This window comes from Hypanus sabinus, chromosome 21 (genome assembly GCF_030144855.1).
Source record: "Hypanus sabinus isolate sHypSab1 chromosome 21, sHypSab1.hap1, whole genome shotgun sequence".
Taxonomy (NCBI): domain Eukaryota; kingdom Metazoa; phylum Chordata; class Chondrichthyes; order Myliobatiformes; family Dasyatidae; genus Hypanus; species Hypanus sabinus.
The window spans coordinates 55,138,508-55,155,814 of NC_082726.1; the positions used below are offsets into that span (position 1 = coordinate 55,138,508).

A 17,307-nucleotide genomic window follows, 5' to 3' on the forward strand; every position below is an offset into this window, starting at 1 on the left:
CTTTCCATCATTGAGGACATCTTCAAGAGGCAGTGCCTCAAGAAACTGGCATCCATCATTAAAGACCCTCACCATTTGGGCCATGCCATTCTTCACCTGATACCTAACAGACAATGTGGGAGTGAATTTGCGTCTTATAAAATACAGCCCACCAAGCGGACCACAACCGTGTTGTGGTTTGGAGGCTTTTGTGCCTCAGTGACCCAGAGAGCTGTGTTGGCTGGAGTCAGGGCTTTAAGCTTTGGCTCTTTGTAGGGTCACACTTGCCAAACAAGACGAAGTGTAGAGGTCAGACTAAGAGTGGTCCACTGGTCCTCTGGGTTCTGGGGTTCTGCTCAAGTTGTGAAACAAATTTATTTTGGAAGCAGCAGTGAAGAATCCTTCTACATCTGAGTACAACCGTCTCTAGCCAGAACTTGCATGACTGACGGTAGTGAAAACTGAGCAAGGAAGCCCTGAACACCACCGGAGATGGAGAACCTTCAGACCTACCCAAAATGCCAGTGGCGTAACAGGCAGTAGAGAGACAAAACACAGTATTCTAACAAAAGACCACATGACACAAAAGTATAGGTGCAGCTCTGGTTGTAATGAAATACATGTCACAAATCAAAAAACATGCTAAATACAAGGCTTCACAGGATCAGCAAAGTAAGGAAACAAACATATTCCACATATCGTGACTGCCATAACAACATTGCCAGTGCTCCAGCTGGGGACCATCATTAACTTTGACACTGCATAAATATGTAGAACTGATTTTTCATAGAAAATGCTGAATTTTTAGAAATCTTAACTACTCTTCTAGGGAGCTTAATAAACATAAGCCAAGAATTCTCACTTTCAATAATGTCATTAATTAAACAATGTTCCTCTCATTTTACATTGGAAACAAAGTTATCTCAACATGTTATTTGTAATCCTACCATCTTCTGCGGAAACTGAATGTTCAAAAATGGGACAGGAGAAGCATTATAGCATGGTCTAAGTTTGAATATGAGGGTGACACTGCTGTGCAGTTAGGAGGGATAAGACTTCACAGCTCCACTGACCTGGGTTCAATCCCGAAGCCCAGTGCATTGTGTGTAAAAATTTGCACGTTTTCTCATTGACGAGTGGCTTCCTCTAGGTGCCTCAGTTTCCTCCCTCGCTCCAAAAATGTGTGGGTAAGTTGGTTAACTGGCCAGTGTAATTTGCCCCTCTGTCTAGATCAATGGTTCCCAACCTGGGGTCTGTTCAAGAAACATGAAGGTGCCCTGGGGTTAACCTCCTGGCGGAGCTGCAATTGGTTCATGGCACAAAAACGGTTGGGAACCCCTGGTCTAAATGAATGGTAGAACCTTGAAGATAAACAACCAGATATTGGTTCTGTATTCTTCCCATTTTTTCTATCAAAGTTGATCCAACCATGCTTAGTCACTTTATCTCCCATGAAGTGCTACATTCTGCATTTTCTTACGAAGATTTGTTCTATCCAGATTAAGGATTGAGCTAAAAAAAAGCCAAACCATGAGCTTAGAAGGCCCCAATGCATTTTACAGCCAATGTATTATAAATAGTAGATGCTGCTACATTGTCAGCAACCCAGCAGCCAGTGCATAGGAAGCTTGCAAAAAAAAGTGTGAAAGGTACCAGGCAATCTGTTTCTGCGATGATAATTGATAAATACTGGCCACCACACTGAAAAGATCTCCTCTACTCTACTGTTAAATTATGATTTGGACTTTTTCCATTCAGGAGGGAGCTTAATGTTTCACTCTGAAGACAGCCCCTCCTGTGGTGCAGCACTCCTTCAGCACTCAGCATCAGTCAAGGGTATTATTTCTCCCTCCCCACCTCTCACAACTGTAGGATCTAGGATCTACAAATTCCTGCCTGAGCATTGGGAATGTCCACACTGAGCCACAGGGTGGGGTCATGGTCAAAGATGAAATACACATTTTGCTTTTTTTTAGAATGAAGTAATTGTCATTTAAGAACCATCTCAGGAGATCTAGTAGATCTCATTTGAATCTATGGCAACTATTTTCATAAAATACTTCCCAAATTTTTTCAAAGGTCCACTGATACTATATTCCAACATTTTGGATTGTATTTTACAGAGAGGAGCTGTACCCAACAGCATTGCACTTATTCAGTTGCTGTTCAAGAAACATGCAGATGACATTGGGAACAACCTCCTGGTGGTGTTGCGATTTCTTGGAAGTAAGCATAAAGAAGATCCCACCCTCATCCATTGAACCATAGTCATAGGGTCATAGAGCAATACAGGACAGAACCAGGCCTGTCAGCCTATCAAGTCAGTGCTGAACTAGACTCATTGGCCTTCACTTGAACCATAAGACACAGGAGTAGAATTAGGCCATTTGGCCCATCAAGGCTGCTCCACGATTCAATTGTGACTGATCCTTTATTCCCTTTCATACCCATCCTATCCATGTACTTAAACAAATTTCTCATAAATGTTGAAATCAAACCTGGCATCAGCTCATTACACACTCTCACCACTCTCTGAGTGAAGAAGTTCCCCCTCACATTCCCCTTAACCTATGACCTCCAGCTCTAGTCTCAGCCAAACTCAGTAGAAAGAGCCGGCTTACATTTATCTCCTTCACTCCAGGGAATAAAGCCCTAACCTATTCAACCTTTCACTATAACTCAGGTTCTCTAGTCCCAGCAACATCCTTGTAAAATTTCTCTACACCCTTTCACTCTTATTGATACATTTCCTGGAGACTGGTGATCAGAACTGCACACAGTACTCCAAATTAGGACTCACCAACTCCATATCTCTAGTCAAACTGTAGGCAGCTCCAATGTGTCACCTGTGCCTGAATAGAATGTCCAATCCATCATACCATCCATCCACCCACCTTGACCCCAACTTCTTTAATGTGTTTGGTTAACCAAAACCTATCAGTTGCTGATTTAAAACCAACTTTGTCAGTCATGAAAGAGTTCCAGATTCCTAAACTCTTACGCGAATGGAGCAAAGAAAAAGGCCAAACTGCTGGAGGAATTGAGTGAGCCAAGTAGCATCTATGGAGGCATGTTCTGGATCGAAACCCTGCCTCAGCACTGGATATGGAATCATTCAACAGTGCAAAGGAATAAACACAGTGGCAGAAAAGGGAAATCTATCTTGGATCGTAAACAAACCTGCGGTGCAATATTATTTGTTGTGTTGAACCACATATTATAGTGACAAGCAAGCAACAGCCTCGTAAAATTAATAAGCTTGTCAAAGATTATCAAGAAGACAATGCTCCTTAAAGATTGAGAGCTCCATTCATTTTTGTTCTTCAATATAGCAGCTTTTTACGATCTTGATTCCTTCCTGAAGCACACAGCTACATTATTTTTTATTCAGATTCACCCTGTGCATATTATAGGGCCTAGGAGATAAGAGAAGAGAACATTTAACTGCGGATGACATTGTTCTTCCAGGTGGCTTCTCTTCCTCATTCTGGACCTCAGAAGCTGAGGAGCAATCGGGAGATGACTTGCCCGTGCTCAGAGGTGGGATGGGGCAGTTGGGCCTGGAAGGAGATGGAGTCCTGCTCAGGGGCAAGGGTGATAGAGGCCTGTCTGGTGTGCTGGCTCCCTTGGGCTGCAGTGGGATTGGTGGAACCCCAATGAGCCTTGCCTCTGGATGCAGAGCAATCTCAGAGCTTTGGTCAGAAAATGGGGCATCAAAGTAACTCTGGCCAACTTTTGCATTTCGTGCACTGGCCTTGGAAGGTGAGGGCATATCTTCCCTTCGGAATGGGGAGAGATCTCTGCCCCTTCGGTTAAAAGGCCTGTACGCCTGAAAAGACTGAGCTGCCCACGGACTGGCAAGTCGCCCATCTGAAGCCCTCGGTTCAGCTTCTGTCCCAGATGCAGCAAGAGATGAAGGTCGGCTCTTCTCCATCGTCTGGTCACCCATCACTTGAGCTGTTGGGTATGAAAGAGTGGGGGGAGGACGGTCAGAGGTCAATATGAACTTCAGAACAAGGGACTGTGCGCCCAAAAGCAACGGCAGAGATCAGAGCAGTTTACCTTTCATCAGGTCTTCATTTCTGTGTTTCAGCGACTCCATTTCACGAGCCATTGCAGCCATCTAAAACAGAAGAAAGGAGCACGTTTACACAGTTGATACTTTATTAGGACTCGGATAACAAACTTCCTAAAGAACAGAATACAGAATAGTACAGTGCAAGAACAACAACAAACTTTTATTATCAAAGTACATATATTACACCATATACAACCCCACGTTTCATTTTCTTGTGGGTTTTACTCAACAAGTCGATAGAATAGTAACTGTAACAGAATCAATGAATGGTTGCCAAATTAGGGTTCTCAACCAGAGAGCAGAAGACAACTGTGCAAATGCAAAAAGAAGAAACAGTAATATCAATAAATATCAAAAACATGAGATGAAGAGTCCTTGAAAATGTGTCCATTTTAATGATGGGGAAAGTGAAGCCTAGTTGAGAGGCAGTAACTGTTCCTAAACCTAGTGGTGCGAGCTCTGAGGCTCTTGTACATTCTTCCCGATAGCAGCAGTGAGAAGAGAACATGTCCTGGGTGGTGGGGGGGTCCCTGTTTATACATGTTGTTTTCCTGTGACAGTGCTTCATGTAAATATGCTCAGTGGTCCGCGGTGCTAAGATTGTGTATACAAAGCACATCGCCAAATTGAAATTAAACCTCTTCTTCCTGTATAGGATTCATGTCCCTCCATTCCCTGCATGTTCATATTTCCATCTAAATGCCTTTTCAATGTCACTATTTTATTTGCTTCCATTACCATCCCTAGAATCCCATTCTAGACACTTACCATTCACTGTGTAAAGAAATTTGAACCATACATCTGCTTTAGACTTTCCCCCTCTCATTGCTAACCCCTGCTTTCTATTATTCAAAAGTTCTACCCTGTGAGAAAGATTCCAAATGTATACCCTATCTACACCTCTCACAATTTTATGAAACCCGTTTTTATTGGGTGTCACTGGAAATGTGGCCTGTTTGATCTCGCTAATAGCCACAGGGCTCCGCGGTGAGAAACACACATTTCTCAGGCTCCCATACTTCTAGGGCGTATACAAATTTGGTCCCACCAAACCTGTGAGGTTGGGATGTCTCACCCACGGGAGCCCAGGCTTGCGTGAATGCTGTGCGATTTACTGCCCCCACCCCCGCAATCACACATCAGCAAGGAGTAACAGATCATACACTACATACAATAATATATTTATGAATGTTAACTTAAAGCTATCAAAGAATGAAAAAAAACAAAAAAGGTCTATTATAGTTAAACCTTTTTCAAATATGCATATAAATTGGAGCTCATCTTGAACATGTCTGTAGCTCACTCAGTGGACACTCGGTCTGCGTGAAAGCCCATAGCTCCTTCCAAATGTCGCTTGAAATCCATTTTGACCCAACGGGCTCTCCCACAGGACTATTGGCCCTTCCTCCCCGAAGCCATTCACTTGCACAAAGCAACTCGTGCACCAGGGACAGCCTCTTCAACCATCTTCCCTCCCGTCTTCCTCCAGCTCCCGCCAAACCGAGTCCTTGACTCACACCAGAGTCCCTCACAAAAGCTGCTCCAGAACCTCTCCCAATTCCACCATACTGACTGGCTGACACCATATTCCCAATTTGAACAACAAAGCTTCTTATCTCAGCTCAAATCCAAACATGCTGAAAGCAGAGCAGGCTGCTCTTCCAGAACTGCTATACCTGTAGCATAACAGTAAAAATCTTAACCAGGGTATTTACTTTTGTAACAGCTTTGCCCCTCAGCCTCCAACATGCCGGAGAAAACCACCCATGTTGTCCAACTCTTATAGTTAATAATCTGTAATTCAGGCAGCATCCTATTAAATCTCTTCTGAATCTTCTATAAAACCTTCACATTGATCCTGTTAAAATTGCACACTGTACTCCAGATGTGGCCTAACCAAAGTTTTATATGGCTGCATCATGAAGAAGTCTTAAAATTTCTTCAAAAAAAAAATAAAAGGTGGTGGAAACAGAATCAATCAGCTCTTTGAAAAGGAAATTAAAGGAAGCTAGGATTTGTAATTTACAATAATCGCAACATCTCAGTCTATCTGCTAAATTCAAACCATAATAGGGTCACTATATCGGAATCTTACATAGGCTAGTTTATTACCCTCTACAATTTGTATCTTTTATTACTTTACAAGTGATATCTCAGTCTCTAACAATCGTGCTATCTATATTCTAACCAACAAGATCTCACTGACACAATGTTATTGAGAATTATCGGTTAGAGTATAGGCCTAAAGCACCATAATGCCTCCATCTTAAAATTCTCAACCTTTAAATTGCTTCTCGGTCTTGCCCATCTCCAATGTTTGTCTCTAGCAGTCCTAAGATCTTCACTTATTAACTCTGGATCTGTCTTAGCTCTTCTTGTACACCGGCTCCCATTGCTCAACTATTAGCTGATGAAATGTCTCTGCGATTCTCCCTCCCTTAAGACCTACCGTTGAATCTACCTTTAGACAAGATGTTAAGCTTTCCTGAATACACCACCAACACACACAAAATGCTGAAGGAACTCTGCAGGTCAGGCAACATCTCAGAAAAGAGTAAACAGTCGACATTTCAGGTAGAGAGAGGGATTGGGGGAGTTGATATTTTAGCTGCCGTCTATGGGTGGGCTATCTGTTAGTTTCTGTGCGAGGGAGGGATTGGGGTTTGTGAGTTTTATCTCTTTTTTATCATGTGGGGGGGTGATGTCTTTTCTTTCAATGACTTCCACGGTTTTTCTGTATTTCATGGCTATCTGGAGAAGACGAATCTCAGAGCTGTATTCTGTGTACATGGTTTGATAATAAAATGAACCTTTGAACTTTTCGCTTAGGACGTTTTGTCCACCTCATTGCAGTGATCGCTGCTTTGTTAGAAACGGAAAATGGAAAAAAAAGGTCACACTAGGCTTTCACGGAGTGCTGAAACAGCAAGATTCAAACTTTAATGCTCTAACGTGCATTTCAAAGAATATTGTGATTACCTTTTGTCTTTTAGTGTGCAATTGGTGTTGCAGCTGTTGCATTTCCTCCTCTAGCTTCTGAAAGTTCTGACAGGCAGCGTAGTCCTTCAGCCTCTGGTTCTGCTCCTCCAGACTCTGTTGCTGCTCCTCCTGGGATGTCAACATCTCCCCCACATTCTGTCTCAAGCAAAAATAAGTGGCAGGTTAATCCATGGGAAAGACTTGTGTTTCTGTACATCCCTTTCAGCACTAGAAAGCTGGAAACAGCAGGACAGGCTACATCTGAAGAGAGAGAAACATTTACTGTTTCAGCTCCAAGACCTTACATCAGAACAACACAAAAAGCATTGGAGGAATTCAGTGGGCCAGGCATCACTTATAGAGGGGTAGCCTCCAACCTGATGGCATGAATATTGATTTCTTCTTCTAAATTCCACTCCCCCTTCCATTATTATCTACTCTGACCTTTTATCTCTTCTTACCTGCCTATTACTTCCCCCAGATCTCCTCCTCCTTTCCTTTTCCCTATGGTCCACTCTCCCCTCCTATTTGACTTTTTACCCCAAACCTATGACCTCTAGATCTACTCCCACCCAGGCTGGCTCCTTCTATTCCCCACTCTGGCCTCTTACCTCTTTTAACCTGCCTATCACCTTCCCCCAATGTCCCTCCTCCTTCCCTTTCTCCCATGGTCCACTCTCCTCTCCTATCAGATTCCTTTTTCTCCAACCCTCGACCTTTCCCACACACCTGGCTTCACCTATCACCTTCCAGCAAGCCTCCTCGCCCCCTACCATTTTATCCTGGCATCTTCTGCTTTCCTTCTCAGTCCTGAAGAATGCTGACTGTTTATTCATTTCCATTAATGCTGCTGAGTTCTACCAGCATTTTATGTGTGTTCCTCCTTATTTATGGAAGGAAATGGACCAATGACATTTTGGGATGAGAGGTTTCAAATCACCCACCGCCCATTTCCTTCCACAGCTGCTGCCTGGGAGTTCCCACATCATTTTTTTTTGTTGCTTCAGATTCCAGCACCTGCTGTCCCTTATGTCTCCCTTCATCAGAGCCCTCTGTTCTGATAAAGGGTCCCAGATCCTAACCATTTACTATGATAAAAGTGCCCGACTTGTTTCCAGCCATTGAACATGCAGAACAATTTTGTATGTTACTTTGAACATGTGCATCACGCGTTGTACATGCCTGCTGGGTTCCTACCATGTATTCACACACAGAACATAGCATGTATCCAGCGGCATCCGTATTAGCTATACCGCTCATTAATGTTCATCTTATTAGCCAATCATGTGGCAGCAATGTACTGCATAAACACGTAGACATGGTTAAGAGGTTCAGCTTTACTTCACATCAAATACTTGAATGGGGAAGAAATGTGACCTAAGTTAACTCTGGAATGATTGTTGGTGTCAGACAGGATGGTTTGAGTATCTCAGAAACTGCTGATCTGGGATTTTCACACACTGCAAGTATCAGGGAATGATATGAAAAGCAAAAAAAACAACCAGTGAGCAGCGTTTCTGTGGGCAAGTTGCCTCGTTAATGCGAGAAGTCAGAGAAGAATGACCAGACTGGTTCAGGCTGACAGGAAGGCAACAGTAACTCAAATATCCATGTGTTACAACAGTGGTATGCCAAAAAGCATTACAACATGTCAAACGTTGAATTGAAGGGGCTACAGCAGCAGAGAGCCATGAAGATACACTCTGTGACCAGCTGATTATTCACAGGAGGTATCAAATCAGGTGACCAGAGTGTACACCCATGAATTGAGTCTGTGAGTTGACAATAATCATGTTTTAGCTCAAATTCAGTCTCACAGCACACAAAAATCACAGGTTAATTTCTAGCTCTATCAATGTCGGTAGCGGGATGAATATTTATCTTCAAAGTAATGCAATGGGATTGTGACTCAGGCTTGTTTTAATGTCACACCTAAATGGCAGTCCCAGCTGTGCCGCATTTTCTCAGTTCTCCACTGGAGTTCCAGGTTTAGAATTCCATCCACAAGACCTGAACTGTGAGTCAGTACACCGCTCAGCCAGCACTTTCAACACTTTGAAAACTATCGCACTTCAAATGTCAATATCCAAAAAACTATGGAGACGAGGGAGATATTTTGTCCCTCCAGTTAGAGTTGGGTCAGGATGAAGGGTTGGAGCAATGCAGATTTCCAGTTGGATAGGAAGCATTGATGGGATGATCTCAGAGAAGAATGGTTCATCTACAGCAGGGTCTCCTAACCTTTTTTTTTATGTCACGGACCAAAACCATTAAGCAAGGGTCCATGGACCCAGGTTGGGATCCCTGATCTAGAGTTAATTACTCAGAGAAGAAAAGCATAACCAGACCAGCTACCTGATAGCAGGAGATTATTGTTATAGAATATAGAACAGTACACAGATGTTGCTCCTAACTAATAAAGTGAATGACACCTAATTCTTTCTGCCTGCACATGGTCAATATTGTTTTATTCTCTGCACACTCATGCACTAATTGAAGAGATTCTTAAATCCCTCAATTGTATCTGCATCTACCACTTCCCTGGAAGAATATTCCAGGTAGCCACCTTTGCAGACAGTACTCATTGCTGGGACTAGACTCTAGTGGTGAGGAATTATTTTTAAAGGTCTTTCATTTGAAAGATGAGATTTATTTGTCACATGTACCTTGAGACATACAGTGTCACTTTGTGTCAATGACCAACACAATCTGGGGATTGTGCTGGGACAGCCCACAAGTGTCACCACACTTCTGGCACCAACATAGCATGCTCATATCTCACCAGCCCTAACCGTATGTCTTTGGAATGTGGGAGGAAACCAGAGTATGCAGAGGAAACCCACGGGGAGAACGTACAGACAGCGGTGGGAATCGACCCCCTGTTGGTGATTGCTGGCACTGTAAAGCAATTACGCTGACTGCTACATTAAAGACCTGGAAAAAGATGCAGATTTTTTGGCATGTGGGCCACCTCTTAGTTGATGGGCCAAGTGGTTTTGCTCAACAACAACAACAACAAGTACTATTAATATGGCAAATTCATTCTAAATCCTTTTACCACCAACAACAAGTTGATACGCTGATATAGGGGGGTGTTATTTATTTATTCATTTAACAATACAGTGCAGAGTAGGGTCTCTGATCCTTTGAGCCATGCCAGCCCAACAATCCTGATTAACCCTAACCCAATCACGGGGCAATTTTTACAATGACCAATTAACCTACACGGTACGTCTTTGGAATATGAGAAGAAATGGAGCACCCGAGGGAAACCCATGCATTCGATGGGGGAGAACGTACAGAACAGTGCCGGAATTGAACTCTGAATCCTGAGCCGTGATCGTGTTGCACTAATGGCTACGCTACTGCGACACCCAAGGTAGTGTAGAAATGCAGACAAATTATAGTAAATTTAATGGAAAGGAAGAATTTAAAATGTCTCAAAGGAAGAGGGGTAGAGAAGTTTAGGAAGCAAATTTCTAGCACATGGTACCTTGGTAGGTGAAGACATCGTCAATGACAGATCAGGTGAGGAAACTCCAATGGGTGAAGTTAGGGCACAGGGACTTTGGAGAATTATAGGGATGGAGCAGATAACAGCGACTATAAGTGAAGATTTGTCAGATGCTGCCTAGATTCGATGGCATCTATAAGGCTGGATTCTCTTGGCTTGTTTTCTCTGGAGCAGTGGAAGCTGATGGGAGATCCGGTAGAGGTTTATAAAATTAGGAGAGGCATAGATAGAGTAGATATCCAGTACCTTTTTCCCAAGGTTGCAATGTCTAATACCAGAGGACACGCATTTAAGGTGAGATGGAGCAAGTTCAAAGGAAACGTGTAAGGCAAGTTTTTTTACAGGGGAGTGGTGGGTTAGGGTTAATGTTATTATTTTACAGGGGAGTGGTAGGTTAGGGTTAAGGTTATTATTTTACAGGGGAGTGGTGGGTTAGGGTTAAGGTTATTATTTTACAGGGGAGTGGTAGGTTAGGGTTAAGGTTATTATTTTACAGGGGAGTGGTGGGTTAGGGTTAAGGTTATTATTTTACAGGGGAGTGGTGGGTTGGGGTTAAGGTTATTATTTTACAGGGGAGTGGTGGGTTAGGGTTAATGTTATTATTTTACAGGGGAGTGGTAGGTTAGGGTTAAGGTTATTATTTTACGGGGAGTGGTGGGTTAGGGTCAACGTTATTATTTTACAGGGGAGTGGTGGGTTAGGGTTGCTATATTTTCTCTCTTTTGTATTTGCATAGCTTGTCGTGTTTTGCACATTGGTTGTTTATCCACTCTGTCTTTCATTGATTCTATTATGGTTCTTAGATTTACAGAGTAGGCCTGCAAGAAGACAAATCTTAGGGAGTATGCCCGCAAGAAAATAAATCTTGGGGTAGTATAAAGTGACATATATGTACATAAATTTACAATGAACTTTAAACTTTTTGAACAGCAGCCCAGCAAGTGCGAGCCTATTAAGTGAACAGTGAAGGCCCGGAGACAATGAGCAACTGTGTGTAGCCAACGCCGTGCTGTAACTCAATCCCACTGTCTGACTTTTCACAGGGAAACTGAGACCACTCATTGAATCCTTAGAGACTTTGTTATGATGAACTACAGTTCATTTTATACTACTGAAAAATGCTTGCTTATTCCCTTCCAAACTCCGGTTCGTGGAAGCGTGATTTTTTTTTAAAGAATTAATTTAATCAGAATGGTTGTTTGTTTGAAGATGAAAGGTGGTGTTCTCATAAGATAGATCATGATGGAACATAGTTACCCGAACAAGGTGTGACCTGGGTGTCCAATATTCAAGAGAAGTCTCCCCTTTCCTGTCATCTGGTAGGTTGTTGTAAGCTTTTATCAGATCTTCTTGCTCTTTTGCCAAGGCAACCAGCTGTTGAAAAAACGGGAAAGCTATCATAGTATCCTCTGCATAATGACTAGCATTGATACAAGAGTAAAGTTCTCTAAAACCCTATTCTGCCTATTGTTCAATTGCAAACAGGAGACTGTATTCTTTTCCATAGATGTTTCCTGCCCTGCTGAGCTCCTCCAGCATTTTCTGTGTGTTGCTTTGAATGAGAATATTAAAAGACCACTAAAGGATCAACCAATCAAATTGCATGTGGATTACAATGGAAATAAGTTTGAACAGGGGTGAGCATTCGCCCCATAGTGTGTCTGCAACAGATAAAGCCATTTCTCTGAGGCAAAATATTCCCTACATCCAGAATACTCAAGGGAAAACAAACAGAAAACTGGAAACAAAAAAAAACTGTTTATCCCTGTACTGTATACACTGCATTTCTCTATGATTGTGGGCTTCTGCTGCTGAAGAATATGCATCCACTTCAAGGTTTGACATATTGTGCATTCAGAGATGCTTTGCTGCACAGTTCTATTGTAACGCCTGGTTATTCGAGTTACTGTGGCTACTCTCCTCTGACCTTTCTCATTAACAAGGTGTTTTTACCCACAGAACTGCTGCTCACTGGATGTTTTGGTTTTTTTTGCTCCATTCTCTACACGGTGTCTCACCTGTTCCGACATTAGCTGACTACGTCGGCTGAAGTCGCGATTCTCTCCTTCAAGAGTCTGGGTGAACCGCTGTTCAAGGCTCACGGTCTCTTCGAGCCCCTGAAAAGTACAGATGGTCTCCTTTATACCATTCTCATTAATTACTCTTTTAAAGTCTGCTGGGAAAACTCTGTTTAGGCTGAATTCTGAGCAAGAAGATAGTGCTGAGCCTTTATAAGACACTGGTCAGGCCGTACTTATTATTGTCAACAGCTTTGGGCCCCAGATCTCAGAAAGGATGTGTTGTCATTGGAGAGAGTCCAGAGAAGGTTCACGAGGATGATTCTGGGAATGAAGGGGTTAACATATGAGAAGCATTTGGCAGTGTTGGGCCTGTACTCACTGGAAGGCTGACAGTGTCCCTGAAGACTACGTGTGCAGGAGTTGTATCCAGCTGCATCTCCTGATGGACCGCATGGTGACACTGGACCTGTGCATGGACTCACTTTGAGAATGTTGCGGAAAGCACATTTAGTGAGCTGGTCACACCACAGGTAAAGGATCTAAGGAAAGATAGGGAATGGGTGACCAACAGGAAGAGTAGTAACAGGAAGGTAGTACAGGAGTCTCCTGCGGTCATCTCCCTCCAAAACAGATATACCCTTTGGAGTCTGTTGGGGGAGAAGGCTCATCAGCTGACAACAGTAGTAGCCAGGATCATGGCACCGTGGGTGGCTCTGCTGGGCATGAGGACAAGAAAAAGAGTGACAGAGCTGTTGTGGTAAGGAGTATAGAGAGGAGCTTCTGTGGCCACAAACGGGACTCCCGTATGGTGTGTTGCCTCCCGGGTGCAAGGGTCAGAGATGTCTCGGAGAGGCTACAGGGCATTCTGAAAGGGGAGGGTGAGCAGCCAGCTGTCGTGCTGCCAGCTGCTCCACAACAATACAGGAAGAAGGCGGGATAAGGACCTACAAGCTGAACTTAGGGAGCTAGGAGATAAATTAAAGAGTAGGACCTCAAAGGAAATCATCTCAGGATTATTACCGGTGCCACGTGCTAGCCGGAGCTGGAATAGGGGGATAGCTAGAATGAATATGTGGCTTGAGCAGTGGTACAGGAGGGAGGGGTTCCGAATCTTGGGGCATTGGAACCGCTTCTGGGGGAGGTGGGACCAGTACCGTCCGGACGGTCTACATCTGGGCAGGGCTGTGATCAATGTCCTAGGAGATTGTTTGTTAGTGCTGTTGGGGAGGCTTTAAACTTATATGGCAGGGGGTAGAAAAGAAGAGTAAAGTGATGCAGAGACCAAAGCTAGAGTTAGTGAAGAAAAAAGTAAGAGAAGAGTGCATAAAAGTAAAAAGCAAAAATCACATAGGTCACTAGATTCTAAAAGGACAATGCGTATAAGGGCACTTTATCTAAATGCCCGTAGTATTAGAAACAAGGCTAGTGAACGCGGCACAGATCAGTACCAAGGCATATGAGTTAGTGGCCATTACAGAAACCTAGTTGCAAGGTGGATATAACTGGGAATTAAATATCCAAGGGTATCAGGTAAAAGGAAACATAGGCAGGAAGGCAGAGGAGGTGGAGTGGTGCTCTTGATGAGCGATGAGATCAGGACGATTGTGAGAGATGATATAAGATCTACAGAGCAGAATGTTGAGTCCATCTGGGTAGAGATTAAGAGTAGTAGAGGGAAAAATCACTAGTGGGTGATGTCTTTAGGCCACCTAATAAAAATATTGCAGTGGCAGAGACGATTAACCAAGAAATAACTGAGGCTTGTAAGAACAGAATGGCAGTTGTCATGGGGGATTTTAACTTCCACAGAGATTGGGTGAATCAGGTTGGTCAAAGAAGTCTTTAGTAGTTCTTCATAGAATGCATCCATAATGGTTTTCTTGAGCAGCGTGTTAGTGAACCTACAAGGGAAACTATCTTAGATCTAGTCTTGTGCAATGAGACAGGTAAGATTAATGATCTTGTAGTCACGGATCCTCTTGGAAAGAGTGATCATAGTATGATTGAATTTCGCATACAGATGGAGAATGAAATAGTTAGATCTAAAACTAGTGTATCATGCTTGAACAAGGGAGACTACAACGGGATGAGGGAGGAGTTGGCTAATGTGGATTGGGAGCACAAGCTATTTGGTAGACACAAAATACTCTGCAGATGCTGGTGTCAAAGCAACACACATAACACGCTGGAGGAACTCAGCAAATCTGGCAGCATCCGTGGAAACAAACAGTCTGTTTCGTATTACAGTTGAGGAACAGTGGAATACTTTCAAAGAGATCTTCCACAGTACTCAACAAAAGTATATTCCAGACAAAAGTAAGGACAGTAAGCGTGGGGAGAGCCAGCACTGGATAACTAAGGAAATAAAAGATAGTATCAAATTTGAAAAGGATGTAGGCAAAAGATGGGCAACTATAGGCCAATTAGCTTAACATCTGTAGTCGGGAAAATGATTGAAGCTGTCATTAAGGAAGAAATAGCGAAACATTTAGAAAGGAGTGGTTCCATTAGACAGACACAGCATGGATTCAGAAAGGGCAGGTCCTGTCCGACAATCTTACTGGAGCTCTTTGAGGACATAATGAGTGCAGTAGATAGAGGGGAACAGGTGGATGTTGTATACTTGGATTTCCAGAAGGCATTTGATAAGGTGCCACACAAGAGACTTATAAATAAGATACAGATGCATGGAGTTGGAGGAAGGGTATTGGCATGGATAGTGGATTGGTCAACCAACAGAAGGCAGAGAGTTGGTATAAATAATGGGTGTTTCTCTGATTGGCAGTCTGTGGTGAGTGGGGTGCCACAAGGGTTGGTGCTGGGCCTGCAACTGTTCACCATTTACATTGATGATTTGGAAGAGGGGACTGAGTGTAGCGTAGCAAAATTTACTGATGACACTAAACTGAGTGGAAAAGCAAATTGTACAGAGGATATGGAGAGTCTGCAGAGGGATGTAGATAGGTTAAGTGAGTGGGCCAAGATCTGGCAGATGGAATACAATGTTGGTAAATGCGAGATCATTCACTCTGGAAGGAATAATAGAAGAGCAGGTTATTATTTAAATGGTGAAGGATTGCAGCATGCTGTTGTGCAGAGGGATTTGGAGTGCTTGTGCATGAATCGCAAGAAGTTGGCTTACAGGTACAACAGGTTATTAAGAAGGCAAATGGAATGTTGGCCTTCTTTGCTAGAGGGATTGAATTCAAGAGCAGGGAGGTCATGCTGCAACTATACAGGGTACTGGCGTGGCGTGATTCCAGGGATGAAGGGGTTAACATATGAGGAGAGATTGAGTCGCCTGGGACTTTACTCACTGGAGTTCAGAATAATGAGGGGGCATCATATAGAAACATACAAAATTTTGAAAGGGATAGATAAGATAGAAGTAGGAATGTTATTTCCATTGGTAGATGAGACTAGAGCTAGGGGACATTGCCTCAAGATTAAGGTGAGAAGATTTAGGACGGAGATGAGGAGAAACTGTTTTTCCCAGAGAGTGGTGAATCTGTGGAATTCTCTGCCCAGGGAAGCAGTTGAGGCTTCTTCACTAAATATACTTAAGAAGCAGTTAGATAGGTTTTTACATAGTAAGGGAATTAAGGGTTATGGGGAAAAGGCAGGTAGATGGAACTGAGTTTACGGACAGATTAGCCATGATCTTATTGAATGGTGGGGCAGGTTCAATGGGCCAGATGGCCTACTCCTGCTCCTATTTCTTATGTTCTTATGAAATTAGAAGAATATGGGGTGATCTCATGGAAAGCTACCAAAAGGACTAGATAAGGTGAATGTGGAGAGGATGTTTCCTATGGCAGAGGTATAGGACAGGCTCAAAATTGAGGGGCAACCTTTTAGAACAGAGGAAAGGAGGATTTTTTTTTTTAGCCAGAAAGTAGTAAATCAGTGGAATGCTCTGCGGTGGAGGCCAAGTCTGTGGGTGAGTATATTTAAAGTGGAAGTTGATTGTTTCCTGATCGGTCAGGGCACCAAAGGATATGGCGAGAAGCAGGTGTATTGGATTGGGTGGGATCTGGGATCAGCCATGATGGAATGGTGGAGCAGACTTGATGGGGTGAATGGCCCAATTCTGCTCCTATGTCTTATGATCTTATGTCAAAATGATACTGACCACTGAATAGGATGGGTACAAGTCCCCCAAGAGTACCACAACCTTGTTGTACTGTTTGGAGGCTTGCATGCCCCAATAACCCAAAGAGCTATACTGGCTGGTGTCAGGGCTTTATGCTTTGGCTCTTGGTAGGGTCACCTCTGCCAAACAGATCAAAGTACCGAGGCTAGACTAAGAGTGGTCCACCGGTCCTCCAGCTAACAACTCTGACTGGTAAAATCAAACTATTACGGAAACAGCAATGAAGATTCCTTCTCCATCTGAGTGCGATGGTATTCCTGAGTCTCCACCCAAGGCTTGCATGACTGACAGTAGTGAAAACCAAGAGGAAGCTACTGAACAGACATGATGAAGCGATGAACACCGCCAGAGATGGAACAACAGCAACATAATGGGCAGTATGTATGTAAGTGTCAAAGTGGGCAATTGACTCTTCTGGGTGGAGTCAATATTGGAGGATATTGGACGGTAAAAAGTGGGACTAATATAGGAATAGTATAAGTGAGTGGTTGATAGTCAGCAGAGACTCAGTGGACTGTAAGACCTGTTTCTATGACTATGAAAAAGTGGAATCTATCTAAGCTTCCATCTGTGAGCATCTCCT

At 43.2% G+C, this 17,307-nt stretch overlaps 1 protein-coding gene across 10 annotated transcripts in view; it reads right to left on the bottom strand.

The window, feature by feature from the left end:
• Window positions 1-568: 568 nt before the first annotated feature.
• Window positions 569-17,307, bottom strand: part of LOC132379061 (myosin-8-like) — a 142,780-nt gene continuing 126,041 nt past the window's right edge. For all 10 annotated transcript variants that reach the window (XM_059946574.1, XM_059946573.1, XM_059946571.1 and 7 more), the window contains 5 exons: window positions 12,569-12,667; window positions 11,808-11,924; window positions 7,037-7,192; window positions 4,042-4,102; window positions 569-3,936 (listed from right to left, as the gene is read on the bottom strand). In XM_059946574.1, coding sequence (XP_059802557.1) covers window positions 3,356-3,936; window positions 4,042-4,102; window positions 7,037-7,192; window positions 11,808-11,924; window positions 12,569-12,667 — 1,014 coding nt within the window. In that variant the 3' untranslated portion in view covers window positions 569-3,355. The remainder of the gene's footprint in view (window positions 3,937-4,041; window positions 4,103-7,036; window positions 7,193-11,807; window positions 11,925-12,568; window positions 12,668-17,307) is intronic.